Raw genomic sequence first — 15,800 nt, 5'->3', positions numbered from 1 at the left:
GCTTCCTTTTCCTTTCTACTTGCCTAGCCCAGGCCCATTTTACTTCACGCCTGAAAAATAAGGCAGCGTTTCCCCCGTTGGCCTTCCTCAGCCTAGTCTTTCTCCTTTTCAGTCCATTTCTGTTCAGTCTTCCTAAAAATCCTTATTCCTAAAATGTCACCAAACTACAAAGCCCTGTGCTAGATAATGAGGATACAAACAGATCTGAAGATACTCTTCTACCATCCAGGGGCTAGCTTACCTGGAGAGAGAAACATGGACGCTAAAGACTTGGTAAAAATAGTCACAGCAGACCTCCATTTGAAAGGATTAAATAGCTTATATACTGTTCACAGGGACAGAAACTAAATTCTTTCATCTGGAGTAATAATCTGGTCCTAACATATCTCCTATTACTTCCCAGGCCCTACCCCTGAGTCCAGACTGACTGGTCTAGTCTTATTACCCATAGGAGTATATTGTCTGCTTTCCTGCTTAAACTATTCCTTACTACAAGAATACTCTTACTCTTTTCTCTACTTACTCACATTCCATTCACCCCAATCTAAAAAGTATTGACAAACTTGTCCTTACCTACCTCAATTTAAGTCAGTAATCTACACTTCTTTGTATTGCAAATTTCATCTTAAATAATGCTTAGGATTTAAATCCTGCTGCATAGAAAAGCTCTTGGAATCCGGTCAAGAGCTGGCTCACTACCAACATTCCTTCTGGTGACAGATAGCATGTGCTTGGCCCAGGTTTCTTATTCCCACTATCCAAACTGTCTTCCTGTATTCCAAGCTCATCAGGCTTTCAAAGTAGGTCTGATCCTTCAAGCCCTGCTTTTGTACTTGGTTAACGTCTTAACGACCCAGAAGGGGGGAAAAAAAAAGCACCTGCCCCTCAGGCACCTGTCCCCTAAACCATCAACTTCTCGTGCAAGGAAGAGAGGAAGGAGAGAAAGATGGGTGAGATATTATTTTACCAAGTTTCCCCCAGTCTGTACTACCCATTCTCATCCACTTCCAGCCCAAGGTTCTCCCACTCCTGAATATCCAAACCGGTGCTAGACCCAAGCTCTGCCTGTTTTCAACACCGGCTTCTGGATCTGGCCCATTGCCATATACCGAACTCCCAAACTTGCCTCAAATTTCCTGTTCAGCTATAGCCCCACATCCTGTGTCTATACCATGTGACAGAAGCCTCTCAAATAAGTGATCTTTTTCGTAGGGTACTTATGAATTTTAAAAAGGTTATATTGTTTAACTTTTAAATTTTTAAGTATCTCTCCAGTGCCTAGCACAATGTCTATTCCAGTGTTGTCCAACAGAATTTTCTGACTGTGGATAAGTTCTATATCTGTGTTGTCCAATGCAGGAGCATTTAGCCACATGTAGCTATTGAGCATTTCATGTGTGTCTGGTGTAAATGAGGGACTGATCTTAAAATAAATAAATACATACATTCATTGATTGATTGATTGAGGCAGAATGAGAGTGAGAGAAACACTGATCGGTTGCCTCTCTTATGCCCCTAACCAGGGTCCAGGCCCACAACGCAGGCATGTCCCCTAGCCGGGAATTGAACCGGCAACCCTTAGCCTTGTGGGACAATGCCCAACCAAATGAGACATGCCGGCCAGAGCTGAGGGACTGAATTATAAATTTTATTCAATTTTAGTTCATTTAGGTTTAAATAGCCATTTGTGGCTAGTGGCTACCATACTGGACATCAAAGCCTTAGAACTCCGTAAATAGCTCATCCTATCAATATTTAATTGATTTTAGCATTCCTTCAAGAAGTGACAGGAAGGTGATAAAACATCCTCCCTTCAAGAGAGCCCATGTAGGAATTCTAGATTAACAAAGGAAATTAGGACCACACAAAATCTGAAAGATGTTAGTAATCATTTAAAGTTAGTAGTTAGTGGCAAATAAAAGAGACGTGAACTTTAGTAGTGATCAACATTTTTAAATAATAATAACAACAACAACAAACACACCTTTATGCCTTCCTTAGGATCCTCTCGTATATTTATCTGAGAGGCCTTCTCACGAGGTGGGCATAGAAGATCCAAGATTTCTTCATTGTAAATCTGGTATTGTTGAAAATAAAGTAGTAAAAACAAGATGTTAACAGGGTAATCTCGGGGTGGTGGGATCAGAGATGATTTTTAAATTCTTTGTGACTTTGTTTTAAAATGTTTTTACAACAAACATATTGTATTTTTAATTAAGAAGAGGACTTTAACCCAGTAGGCAAACATTTGATACTTGTCAGAATGAATTCACGTGTTACCAGGACAAACTTGAGACTGTTCTCTTAAGACAGAGTCTCTTAGGAATAGCAGACAACGAAAAGTAACATGGGTGCCCAAATTCAGTTCTTTGATGCTGTCATAACAGTGTCACCTTCAGCAATTTTGTTAAACTGTAAGTAACAAGTCCTTGTGGTGGGTGGAAGCGGGAAGTAAAAGGGAGAAGCGGCAACCAATATTTCAACAACAACCAGAACTTTCAGTATTTAGAACAGTATTTAGCACGTTGTCAGTACTCCATTTGTTTGCTATTATTGCTGTTGCTACTGTCTAATATACCAGGTTCTGAAGTTATTTTTCATTTGATTACATTGACTACAACTGGGTTAATGAAGATTCAAGAAGGCAAATCTTAATGACGTGTACCTCCCCATCTTCAAATTCACACCTCCTATACCTATTAAGATTCAATTTCAGGATGAAGTGTTTACATACAATTTATAATTGTGTCCTTAAATCACACCAGTTTAATTATTGCTCCATAAAGATAAGACATCTTGTCACTGCTACGGATCCAAGCAGCTAGTTTCCCAGAAGACATAAGTTCCCTAAACAAGTGTTTCTGGTGTCACGAGGTTAGGTATAACTGGTCATTCCACTTCTACACTGATATGCAGTAGAATGAAAACACCACAAGGGCAGGGATTCTTATGCTTTGTTGGCTGATATAGCCCAAGTACCTACAACAGGGTCTATAACATAGTAGGTACTCAATAAATATCTGTTGAATAAACATACTTTATCATCAGCTATACAATTCAATACGTCACCCAATTTTTATAACATTCTTCATAAAGTAGCAGCATTATCACTTAAGCCTCAAAAGAGTAAATGCAAATCAAATATTTTTCTGCAGACTCTACAGAGAATCAGTAAGAGGCCAAATTGGAATTAACAGAATTCCTATCATCTTTTTATATGGCAATGCCAACTCCTCTAACAATCAGATTAAACAAACTATTTTGACAACAAGGGAAGAACTGGGTGGGAGCCAGATCCAACGGAGCCAGTAAGTTTTCTCTATCAATTTATTAAAATGTAATTTACTAAAAATGCAATTTATTAGTTTGAGCAATGCCAGGAAAAACCTGATTAGGATTTCTTTTTCTACCCAAAGATAAATTTAAACTCAGAATAATTAAAGATAAATCATTTACCTCCAAGTATGACACCTTCAGAGTAAATTCGAAGTCACTCTTCTTATCAATTTCTTTGAAGAGCATTTGTATCACCCTAGGGATGACTCCCACTGTCGGTTCATTCTCTTGCTCTGCAGTGTATGCACCTCCCATTGAATAGGTTTTTCCAGAGCCAGTCTGTCCATAGGCCAAGACGGTTGCATTGTATCCTGGCAAAATAGAAGTCACATGCATAGCGGTGCTCAAATGTTTTCATCCAATCAATATACTCCATTTCCTTTGGCGATTACTTGTAACAAAATCGAGGCTGTTCTCTTAAGACAACGGTCTCTTATGAACAACAGACACAGGGAAGAGTCGTATGGGTGTCATGACTTTGCACTGCTCCAAATAAGCAAAGAAGAAAAATACCAGACCCAGAATGCATGCCCCTCCTGACAGCCCTCAAAAGACAGGAAGTAAAACACTTAAAGGTATGACTGCGATCACGAGGATGGTCAAGTCCCTGTCAGAAAGCCATTCAGAGCTTTATGATTCTACTTTTATCTACTTCGAGCAATTTTAAATTATGAGAATGAAATTAAAGTATTAGAAGCTGCATAAATAGAAGGGATTCAAATGTATACCTTTGGTTAGCGATCTTCATTTGAAAAGGCAACAAAGCGGCTTTTTACAGTCAATGAAAGCATCTACTGCTTATCTGAATTCTCAGACTGCATCTGGACCATATTATCAGGCTCCTCATAGAAATGTCATCATTTAAGCATGATTCAATGGGATATATGCCCTTTGCTTTTTTTTTTCCTTTTTGAAAGAACTTGTTTGTATAAATGAAGACCCTGATATTTTGAAAGATCCTAAGATGTTAAATTGAGATTTTCACTAATAGATTGCTAGTATGGCCTGGTATAGTATAGCATGGCATGTCTATGGGTCAAAAGAATAACATTCCGTAATCTTCGGCAATACTACAGATGTGTGCATATAGTAATAACTGGGGAAACCAAGTTTCAGTACTTTTTACAAAATACTCAGGGCTCTCTGGTATCAGTTCAGAGTACAAGAGGGTGCTGTTGAGCTAACTGAAAAATACTAGTTTGTCTTTGCAGAGCAACGTTAACCAAATGCATACATAGTGGAATTGTTTTCTATATTATATTGCTTCTAAAGACTATCATTTAATTATCATAGTTTCCCAAGTTAAAAATAGAAAAGTAGAACTACAGTACTCTTACGAAGCTGTGATGGTACATTCTGAGGAAGATGAACAGATAGTGAAGGCTCTAAACCATACTGTTTCAGGAATGGCTAAAGGAACAGAGGGATGGTTAACTAGAAGAGGTGTGGAATCATATAATGGTCTTCCAAATATGTAAATGGGAAAAAGATTAACTTTATAGTGGAGAAGCCTAGCAGATAATACCTCAATCAAATTATCAAATGAAAGTGAGGGCAATCTGCCTGTGACATGTCGCCCCACTGATCGCCAGGGTTGATTCAGCTGATCTGGCTGCCTAGGGGGGTGTCCCCTTTCCCCCTCACCACTCCATGTGTGTCCCTCCTGAAGCTGTGTGCCCTGTCGAAAAGGACAACTTTCCCTGAGAGAGGAGGAGACCATTCTTCAGTAAAGAGTTCTCTGTCCAAAAAAAATTTCATATACACACAGGAACTTCACTTTACACAGATATTGCTACAAAGCATTTTTCTTTGGAAGAGAAGCTAGACTAGATGATGTAAATGTCCTGTTTGACTTTGAGGGACTAGTATGTCATGGTGATACTTCTTTTAAATAGCCCTCTGCTTTGAATCCTGAATAACCACTGTCCTAGAATAATAATTAAAGACCTCCCAGGCACTGCTCCCTTTTTCAGAACCTGCTATTGTCTTGAATAATACTAAAGCCTTAGCTTCTGCAATAAAGATTTTTAAAAGTTTCTTTTTACTTTTTTTACTTATTTATGTTTAGAGAAGGGAAGGGGGAAGGAGAGAGATAAAAACATCAATGTGAGAAAGAAACATCAATTGGCTGCCTCTGATACATGCCCTGACAGGGACCTGGCCTGCAACCCAGGCATGTGCCCTCACTGGGAATTGAACCCCCAACCCTTTGCTTTGCGGTACTAAACACCCAACCCACTGAGCCACACCAGCCAGGGCTTCAATAAAGATTATTAACCTGCCAGAGTATCCAGGGACTTTAGGAAATCTCCTTCTTTACCTAAGAGAATTACTTATCAATCAATGCCTATCTCAAAGGTCCCCTATACTGTGAAATTCACCCCAGGTTCCCCAAGTAAAATTAGTGCCATCCTTCTGTTTTCATACCACTTTGCATGAAAGCACTGCTACTTCTGAAGGCAGGACTGGTTGATTCTATTATATATTTTTAACTTCTAAAATATATTTTTCCTTAAAGATGGGTGCAGCCCTGATTGGTGTGGCTCAGTGGGTTGGGCATCGTCCTGCAAACCGAAAAGTTGCAGGTTCGATTCCTGATCAGGACACATGCCTGGAATGTGGGCCAGGTCCCCAGGTGGGGCATGCAAGAGGCAACTGATTGATGTTTCTCTCTCACATCAATGTATCTCTGCCTCTCTTTCTCCCTACCTTCCCCTCTCTCTAAAAGTAAATAAATAAAGTAAAAACAGTTTGGTACTGGCATAAGAATAGACACATAGATCAATGGACAGAATAAAGAATCTAGAAATAAATCCAGGTCTCTACAATTAATTAATATTTGACAAAGGGGGCACAAGCATACAGTGGAGTAAAAATAGTCCCTTCAATAAATGGTGTTGGGAGAAGTGGACTGGTATATGCAAAAAAAAAAAAAAAGAAAAAGAAAAGAAAAGAAAAAAAAAAAAAGAAACCAGATCACCAACTTACACCATATACCAGAATAAACTAAAAATAGATAAAAGACTTAAATATAAGTCATGACACCATAAAAGTCCTAGAGGAAAACATAGGCAGGAAAATTTCAGATACACCATGTAACAATATTTTTGCAGATATATCTACTAGGGCAGGGGAAACAAAGGAAAAAATAGACAAACGGGACTACATCAAACTAAAAAGCTTCTGCACAGATAAAGAAACCACCATCAAAATGAAAAGGGAACCAACTGTATAGGAAAACATAATTAGCCAATGATACACTGGACAACGGTTTGATCTCCAAAATATATAAAGTACTCACACAACTCAACACCAGGAAGACAAACAATACATTTAAAAAACGGACAAAGGACCTGAACAGACACTTCTCTTAGGAGGACGTACACAGGGCCCAGAGACATATGAAAGGATTCTCAGCATCAGTAGTCATGAGAGAGATGCAAATTAAAACCACAATGAGATATCACCTGACACTTGTCAGAATGGCCATCATTAATAAATCAACAAACAAGTGCTGGCGAGGCTGTGGGGAAAAGGGAACCCTGGCGCACTGTTGGTGGGAATGCAGACTGGTGCAGCCACTGTGGAGAACAGCATGGAATTTCCTTAAAAAACTAAAAATGACCCTGGCTGGTATGACCAGTGGATTTGAGCACCATCCTGCAAACTGAAAGGCTGTCGGTTTGATTCCCATTCAGGGCACATGCCTGGGTTGCAGGCCAGGTGTCCAGTTGATGGAGTATGAGAGGCAACCAATGTATGTTTCCCTCTCTTTCCCCTCTTTCTAAAAATAAATAAATAAATAAATAAATAAAACCTTCAAAAAGCACTAAAAATGGAACTGCCTTTTGACTCAGCAATCCCACTGCTGGGAATATACCCCAAGAATCCCGAGCCACCAATTCAAAAGAACCTATGCACCCAAATTTTCATAGCGGCGCTATTTACAATAGCCAAGTGTTGGAAGCAACCTAAGTGCCCATCCGTAAATGAGTGCATTAAAAAACTGTGGTACATTTACACAATGGAATACTACACAGCAAAAAGGAGCTCCTACCCTTCTCGAAGGCATGGATGGGACTGGAGGGCATTATGCTAAGTGAAAACAAGCCAGGTGGTGAAAGACAAATACCATATGATCTCACCTATAAAAGGAATCTAATGAACAAAACAAACTAACAAGACAAATAGAACCACAGGCATGGAAATATGGAGCAGACTGACAGTGACCAGAGGGGAAGTGGGAAGGGACTAAACAAAGAACATGTATGAATGACCCACGGACATGGACAACAGTGCGGGAATTGACCGTGGGAACAGGGGGGAGGTAGGATGGGTGAAGGAGGGCAGAGGAGGAAAAACTGGGACAACTATAATAGAATAACAATAAAAATGATTAAAATGACAATTAAAAAATCTTTTAAAAAATGGGTGCAAAAAGTTTAAAATTTTTTATGCATCAAAAATTATGTATGTGGTCATCTACTGCTATTCCTACCCCTGAACTTTGCATTCCTCCAGGGCCTGGAAGCTGTATTATTTATTTCTAAATGCTTCCACAGGTCTTGCAGTGCATGAGCCTCAAGAAGGTTGGCACACATCAAAGAGCTTAGAATCTAATGAGGTCCCAGGACAAACAAAAATACAATAAACAGAAGTCAAAGAGAAGCAGAACCACAGAAAGCAAACAGAGTACAAAACTAGTTTCAAGGGTATAGATACTTTCCCAAATTATGTTGCACTAGTTCCTAGGCTGTGAGCTTTTTGAAGGCAGGATTTATGTTTTCATCCATTCCTGTATTTGCAACATCCAAGCACAATGCCTGACACATATTGTATGCTCAAGAACCGTGGGAAGAGTGAAATAATCTCACCTTTAAATATGCCTTTTATGAGTGGTGCTACTGCTGTATTGAAGACTTCTTCCTGTTCAGTAGAGGGGTCAAACACAAAATCGTAGGTGAAGGATTTGTCATTGCCAACCACCACCTAGAGAAGGCAAGGGACAAAGAGTAAGAAAATGAAAGGCCAGACCACGCCCCTCACTGTCATTTGGCCTCCGGTTTTCAGACGCCGGCCCCGCACTCCGCTACGCACCTGCGGTTCCCCGGGTACGAAGGAAAGGCACATCTGGCAGCCCTCACTAATCTCTTTGGGGACAAGAGGGCGACATCGCAGTGCCACTTTTACAGGAATTCCCTTCACTTCTTCCTTCATGATCCTACCTCAGCACCGTCTGTCAGGGGAAAAAAAAGAAAATAGGCTTGCTGATGAATCTTGGTGTGTTGGCAGGGGTGGGAGGGCGCCCACCTTTAGTTCCGGCCCTCCGCTGGAGGTGGGAGATGATTTATGGAACTCAAGCGTAGGTGAGGCAGCCTTCTCCTCGCAACGGGATCGCTGCCGCTGGAGTCACACTCCCTCCCATTTGGCCACCACAGGACTGACCCCGCAGCCCGACACTCTTTAAGACAGCGAAGTGGCCTCTGAAATGGAAAGGAAAATCCCCAGCGGAGACGACAAGGACCCACAGCCCCAGGGTACCGGGAAAGGCAAATCCTGGGCTAAGTTGTGTCCCCTTAGCTCGCCAAACTAAACGTACCTTCCCCGGTCTCCCGCAGCCCCGTTCCAACTGGAGAGCTAACCGCCAAGTTTCAAATTGGTCGTGGAGGCGCCAGCCAATCGGAGCGCAGACAACCGGCGGGAGCAGCACACACGTCGGCGTGCGGTGAAGGACGCTTTTGGGAAGTTGTGGGCCTGCGCGCCGCACCGTGATCCCGCCCCTTCCGGCCATTTACAGCATCTGCTTCCGGTTCTCGGGCTGAATCGGTAGCGAGGGGAACCTGAGCGGGCTGAGGCTTGTTGGCGGGTGAGATAGCACGGCAGTTACCGCTTCAGATGCACGGGGCTGAGGCAGGATGCGGGGAATGTATTCGAAGGTGGCTAGTGGTGAAGGAAGGGTCGATCTGGGGACCTCCACCATTACCGATCAGATCTACGAATGTGGGGCGGTGCCTTGCCTCGAGTCCCTGTGCATAGTTTGAGTCAGCACTCGCTTAGATTTCGAAAATAGATCTTTTTAGACGCGGCCTTGCTTGCCTCTTCTGTAGGCTGAAGACAATAGCATGTATTTTGCAGGAGTTCTATAAGAAAGATTGTCTCTCTAGAGGACCTAGCAGGTTGTTTGGCATCCAGATATCCAGCAAAGTTCATTGTTTTCTTCCATCCTTTTTCTTCCTTCTTTCCACCAATCTACTGCCTAGAAGTGGGCTAGGACCATAGGCTGATGGCCTTGGATGGGTCAGACTTGTTTTTCAAAACTTGCTGGTCTGCTGTCCCTTTTGAACCATTTTTAGCAGCTTTGATTCACCCTTCCATTCCAGGGCCTTGCCAGAAATGGACAGCCGGATTCCTTATGACGACTACCCAGTGGTTTTCCTGCCTGCCTATGAGAATCCCCCAGCATGGATTCCTCCTCATGAGGTGGGAGCCATCTGTACTCTTGAATAGTAGATTTTTCCCCATGGGCATAAAATGATAGATGAAACGTAGCATAGCAGGGTTAGAAAGCTCAAGGGAGAATGAATCTTAGCCTGTGTTGTAGCCAAGGGACCCAGAAGTTGGATTCTGAGCAGCTGGGCCCATTGGACGCTTCTTATGGAATCCTTCTGCCAGAGTCCATTCACATCACAGAATTCTGGAAATTCAGAGCCCCAGTTTCCATTCTATCAAGGTAAAGAAGTGGGGGGCTACTGGACTACTAGCATTTCCCAAAGCTATCCATCTACCCATTTGGACAGAGTTATCTGGTCTGTTTGAACTAAGTCCATGACTTTACCTTTTCCTGACTTCGGGGTGATATGTTTGTGTTCCAGATGAAAGTGGGCATAAAGTCTAAAACTGCTAGTAAGATTTATGGGCTTGCTGTGTCTTGCAGAGGGTGTACCACCCAGACTACAACAATGAGTTGACCCAGTTTCTGCCCCGAACTGTCACATTGAAGAAACCCCCTGGAGCTCAGGTGAGCTTATGGAACGATTATAATGAATCTTATTCCAGGTTAGATTTGACCACACCAGGCCCAGAACTTACCCGTGGTTAGGAGGACAGATTTAGAAGCAGGTAAGAAGGTGAGGAAACTACCTTTATTGGGCAGAAAAGCTGAGATACCACTTCTACAACTTCTGGCTTCTCTCTGAGGGACACGTATCTTTGCTATCATACAGTGGTGCCACTAGATGTTCTTGTGTTTGTGGTCTATATTGAGACTTCCATTCTGTGCTCTTGTCTTGCAGTTGGGATTTAACATCCGAGGAGGAAAGGCCTCCCAGCTAGGCATCTTCATCTCCAAGGTGCGTGCACCTGGTAGGCAACATGTATAACTACTTCCCTTTGTTATCATATTGCAGAACTATGTCTTCCCAAGGCTTGGGAGAAGGATGATTTAGTAGACTTTTAGAAGGGACATAATAGGGACACTGTTTCCCACTTAAACCTTCCCACCTGGGTCCTGACTGGTGTGGCTTAGTTGGTTGGGCATTGTCCCACAAAGCTAAAAGTCGCCAGTTCGATTTCCTGTCAGGTCACATGCCTGGGTTATGGGTTCAGGTCCTGGTCGGAGCATGTGCAAGAGGCAACCAATCAATGTTTCTCTCGCACACTGATGTTTGTCTCCCTCCCTTCCCCTCTCTCTAAAAATAAATAAATAAGATCTTTTTTTAAAAAAACAAGAAAATACTACCTGGAAAGCATCTGTTTTCCCTACATTTTCTCTCTCTCTCTCTCTCTCTCTCTCTCTCTCTCTCTCTCACACACACACACACACACACACACACACACACAATAGCACCTTACATTTGAATAGCACTTAATTTCACTTACAGTCTTTGAAAATACCCACCTCAATCTCATATTCTCTCCTTACCAACAGGTGATCCCTGACTCTGATGCACATCGAGCTGGACTTCAGGAAGGGGACCAAGTCCTGGCTGTAAACGATGTGGATTTTCAAGACATTGAGCATAGCAAGGTGAGCACAGCGCTTGGGCTGTGGTGAGGCAAGAAGCAATCCCAGATAGGACAGGCTGGACAGGATTCGCTGCGTCTGCACGTAACTTGATAAGAAAGAACCTCTCCTGAGGAAGTATACCAGAGGCAAGCAGCTATTCATGATCCAGAAGGTTGGAATAGCCAAGGACTTTCCTGTTACGATCTTGTCCTGGGTCATATCTCATTTGTACAAGTTGTTGTGTTCCTTTCAGGCTGTGGAGATCCTGAAGACAGCCCGGGAAATCAGCATGCGTGTCCGCTTCTTTCCCTACAGTAAGTGCCCCTTACCCAGAAGGGCCCTAAATGGGAATTTAAGTCCTGATTACTAGTGGCCCCATAAGTTGGTGGGGCGGGGAGGGGAGGAATGGATTGGGAGTTCAGGCCTGAAAATAACCTGCTTTTTCTTCCTTTTCTTTCTTTTCCCCAGACTATCGTCGCCAAAAAGAGAGGACTGTACACTAGAGAGTTGCAACCCACAGCCCTCCATATGGAATCTTCTAGGATAAGCTGGCCAGGCCTCAGGGACACCACATACACTCTCACACAGTCTCATACACTTTGGAGACTCCAGTGGGACCCTGTTTTTCCTCCTCTCCCTCCTATTCTCCGAAAAGTAAAATGTGATGCTGGAGAAATGTTGGTGCGACTTTTGAATGATACTGAGTGTAAAATGCTTATGAGGCAAATATAAAAGCTCTTCCGAAGAGGAGCCACTGGAAGTAACAGAGCAACGCTATACCTGCTTCACAGTTATCTGTCTGCCCAGAACATCGGGGAGGCCCGGGAACCTTAGCTACAGCGTAGCTGAGGGATGGTTTGGGGTGGAGGGTACTGGAGGAATTTTCCCCCATGGTCTCCGAACATGTCTCTACAGGGTACGGTATTAATATAGTTCTGCCTTCTCCTTTCCCTGATTCTTTGATCTGGAACATAAACTAAGGGAAAACCTTAGATGCATTTCTTTTCAGGGACAGCAGTAATAAATTGGTTCCCAATTTCCAAGTTGTAGGCTGAGTAGTACTGACAGCTAACGTCCCCCTTTCCTTCACCTCAGCCCCCAAATAACCTGCCGGGTTCTGAGTTCCTTACAATCCATTGTTAGAGATTCTAGGCCACAGTGTATACCATGCTCAAAATACCCATTCAGAATAGCCAGCTTTTCTAGTGAGATACGGGATGAAGGGCCCCCACGATGAAAGTCCTAAATTTGTCTTGAAAGAATCCTGGGAAGCTTAAAGCTTAAATATTTCCAGGCCCTTCCCATGGAGAGATTGTGTTAGTCTGAGGTGGAGCCTGGAAATCTGAAGTTTTAAATAAGGTAAATTAGTCTTCAAATACGGAAAACCATTCTAAATAGTAATATATCTCTGTGAGGAAGTTCTGGCTCTTCCTAGAAATCCAATCCCAGCTCTATTGTGGAACCTCTTCAAGCGGCTTGGGTTGTTGCAACACCCTCGGGAGCTGAGCAGGAGGTGCTTCCTGGGCAATTCCCCGTTGCTCTGCTGCCCCCCAGTGGCCATCTAAGAAAGAAACGCTTGCACATGGGCATATCGGGTGAATCGACTCAATGTTGAGGTCCAAGCCTCTCCCTGTGATTAACAACTCATCTAAGGGTAGTAAACTGTAAAAAGCCCCAGAGAGGTACCAAGGGCCTAAGGGGCAAAACCCCTCCTGCCCTAAATTGGTTCTCTACGGTACTCGGAGCACGAGATGATGCGATTACATTGTGGAAGTATTTGGGATAGTGTGCAGGAGGCACAAGCAGTAACAGGCTGAGGCAGAAAGGACCAGTTGTTTATTGAGAGTGTAGATAAGAAAACAGTGGAGAATGAACTGTTATCAGCCTTTGAGGTATTCCAGGTGCTGTAGAACTGCATCCCCGAAAGGTGTCTCCGTCGTCAGAGAACTTAAGGTGGGATTCTTGGGCCCTGCAAGAACTCTCCACCCATAGCTATGAGATGCAGTCACGGAAGAAATGATGGCCCTTCCTGGGGTTCCATTTTACACCTAAGCCCAGAATTGGACCAGAGCTTATTTAAACCATAAACTTGAGGTTGGGGCGGGGGGCAGGGAAGACTTGTACCGGAAAACCAAAATGCAATAAATTGATCAAATTAGGCAACCAGCACTGACTGGTGTGGCTTACTGGGTTGGGCGTTGCCCCTCAAGCTGAAAGGTCACCAGTTTGATTCCCAGTCAGGGCATGTGCCTGGGTTGTAGGCCAGGTGCCCAGCTGGGGCACACGCTAGAGGCAACCAATCAATGTTTCTCTTGCACATTGATGTTTCCCTCTTTCTCCGGTCCCCTCTAAAAAATCAATAAAATCTGTCTTAAAAAATTAAGCAGCCTAAGTTATCAACAGGCACAATGGCTTTTGATGCCTGAGTCATCGAAGGGCTCCACATGGATTTTAACCACTGAAGTGTGTTAAGGTAATAGAGGGGTGACGGGGGTCACATCTCAACTCCCAGGGGCAGCTTCCAGGAGACACAGAAGAGGAATTCTGAATCTATGATCCCTTTCACCTACAGGTGAACCAGGGAGCTACTTTGGACCGAAGTTAGTCCCTTGTCTCTTAAATATCAGCCGGGGAGAAAAATTGGCCTGGCCATCAATTCAGCATGGGAAGCTTGCCTTCTCTGCTTGTATACTCGCTACCCCAGCAAAGCTAGAAGAAAGGATACTCTTCCTTCAGTGGAGATGAATCACTCCTGGAAGGAAGGTCAGAAGCCATGCACAGGAATAGCCGTGTATGTTGGGGGGGGGGGCAGGCGGTGAGAATGGGGGTGGAGGGAGAGAATGGTGAGGCACAAAAGGAAAAAAAAAAGGAGGTCAGGTTCAGAAACAGGATTCTGGGCCTTTTCTCTGCATGGTGGGGACATGAACCTTACCCCCACCCCACAATAGGACAAGCCAAGGTTATCCAAAAGAGTAAGCAGTGGTGGGTGGCCAGAGGTAGGGGTGCCATGGAATTATCATATAAAGAACAGTTATTTTTCACATTGCACCTGGTTTTGGTACTGGTTTTGGTACTGGTTTCAACAAACATCACAATGAGGTCTCTGGGTTTTCCTTCCCTCTCTTCTGCAGAGACTTGTCTGGACAAATGAGAAATTATGTAAAGGGCCAGAGGGTGGTAAGACCCCTTCTGACCCAGAGTTAGTGGATAGGAATAGATCCTTCTGAGATATAATGATGTCTCCCTAGGACCAGGAACCCCAGAAGCCTTGAACCCACGACCTTTCTGATTGCTGACACTGGTATCTCCTCCCAAGTAAATAGAGCACAGTAGACCCTCCCCACAGAGACTGATCTCTAAGTACAGCAGAAAAAGTTGTAGTTACACCTTACCTTTTGTGTGGATCGATCTTGTTACCCACCAGCACGATGACCACATCATCTCCTCTTTCTGTCTGAACGTCTTCTACCCACTCATGTCTCTTTAAAGAAATTGACATGTTCAAGGGACTGTGCCATGGAGCGTTGAAACATTTAGTGCAGGTTTGGAGAAAATCAAGTACCTGTCCTTCCTGTCTACTATTCCTACCAAGCTCCCTATTGCTTACCTCAATCCCTGTTTGAAATAGCACCCTCTTGTGATGTCATAGACAACACCAGCAATAATTGAATCATAATGTAGCTAGGAACTAGGCTGTGGAAGCGCTCCTGGCCAGCTGTGTCCCATAGCTGGGGTTGAACCTGCATAAAACAAAGTGGACAAAAGTAGACAAGCAACTAGCCTTTGAAAGGCTAGAACTTAATAAAGACAAAGAGCCAAGGAACCTGGGTCCCCAAAAAGTGGTTATTATGGCCACAAACCAAGTGGCTTACCATCCTAGGATAGGTCCAGTGTCAATATACTGTTTCGCTTAAGGAAGACCCTATAGAGCAGCAGATTTAAGGATTCAAGGCATCTTGGATTTTGTCTGTGTTATAGTTGGAGTCTAGATGAGGACAGAGAGAACAAGAAGCAGGACAGGGTGTGTAATTTGGGGAGGCTTCATGCTTTTCTTCCCCTTCCTTATCCACAAATAGTCCAGGGTGGTATCGCATATGCCTAAGGGGTTGAGGTATAAGGTTAGTGATATGAGAATGAACACACGCTATTCAGCCCTCCAAGTACATTGTCTTAGACAAGGAATCAATTCCAGTGGTTGCCTGCAAATGAGAGACACTGCTCTGTTCGTCTCCTCTACCCCCAATACCAGGCAGCCTTAGAACTGTAAGTGGAGAATGGCCCTTGAGAATGTGGTCTTGCCCAACTTGTCAACACTTACAATAGATAACTTGGAGGAGGAGGAGAAGCCCTGGGTGAGCAGAGCTGGAAAGGGGGCAAAATACACAGCATGAGCCTTGGTGGTCGGCTCAGCAGGCCAGTGCAGCTGAAGCTCTGGATCGTGCCTTGGGTGGTGGTTGAT

General features: G+C 43.6%; 2 protein-coding genes across 2 annotated transcripts in view; one reads left to right on the top strand and one right to left on the bottom strand.

The window, feature by feature from the left end:
- Window positions 1-8,553, bottom strand: part of KIF4A (kinesin family member 4A) — a 103,639-nt gene extending 95,086 nt beyond the window's left edge. Inside the window, exons 1-4 of the mRNA XM_054574211.1 lie at window positions 8,434-8,553; window positions 8,211-8,325; window positions 3,457-3,647; window positions 1,985-2,077 (exon numbers count right to left, since the gene is read on the bottom strand). Of these exons, the coding sequence (XP_054430186.1) occupies window positions 1,985-2,077; window positions 3,457-3,647; window positions 8,211-8,325; window positions 8,434-8,553 (519 nt within the window). The remainder of the gene's footprint in view (window positions 1-1,984; window positions 2,078-3,456; window positions 3,648-8,210; window positions 8,326-8,433) is intronic.
- Window positions 8,554-9,130: 577 nt separating this feature from the next.
- PDZD11 (PDZ domain containing 11) lies at window positions 9,131-12,017 on the top strand. The gene is made up of 7 exons (XM_054574210.1): window positions 9,131-9,202; window positions 9,717-9,816; window positions 10,271-10,354; window positions 10,629-10,685; window positions 11,264-11,362; window positions 11,595-11,655; window positions 11,810-12,017. The coding sequence occupies exons 2-7, from the start codon at window positions 9,730-9,732 to the stop codon at window positions 11,842-11,844; spliced, it is 423 nt and encodes a 140-aa protein (XP_054430185.1). The 5' UTR covers window positions 9,131-9,202; window positions 9,717-9,729; the 3' UTR covers window positions 11,845-12,017.
- The last annotated feature ends 3,783 nt before the right edge of the window (window positions 12,018-15,800 follow it).

This window comes from Pteronotus mesoamericanus, unplaced genomic scaffold (genome assembly GCF_021234165.1).
Source record: "Pteronotus mesoamericanus isolate MK-2021 breed Mesoamerican mustached bat unplaced genomic scaffold, CSHL_Meso_final contig_256, whole genome shotgun sequence".
Lineage (NCBI taxonomy): Eukaryota > Metazoa > Chordata > Mammalia > Chiroptera > Mormoopidae > Pteronotus > Pteronotus mesoamericanus.
The sequence above is the reverse complement of the archived record's forward strand: the minus strand, read 5'-3'. Positions and strand labels throughout refer to the sequence as shown.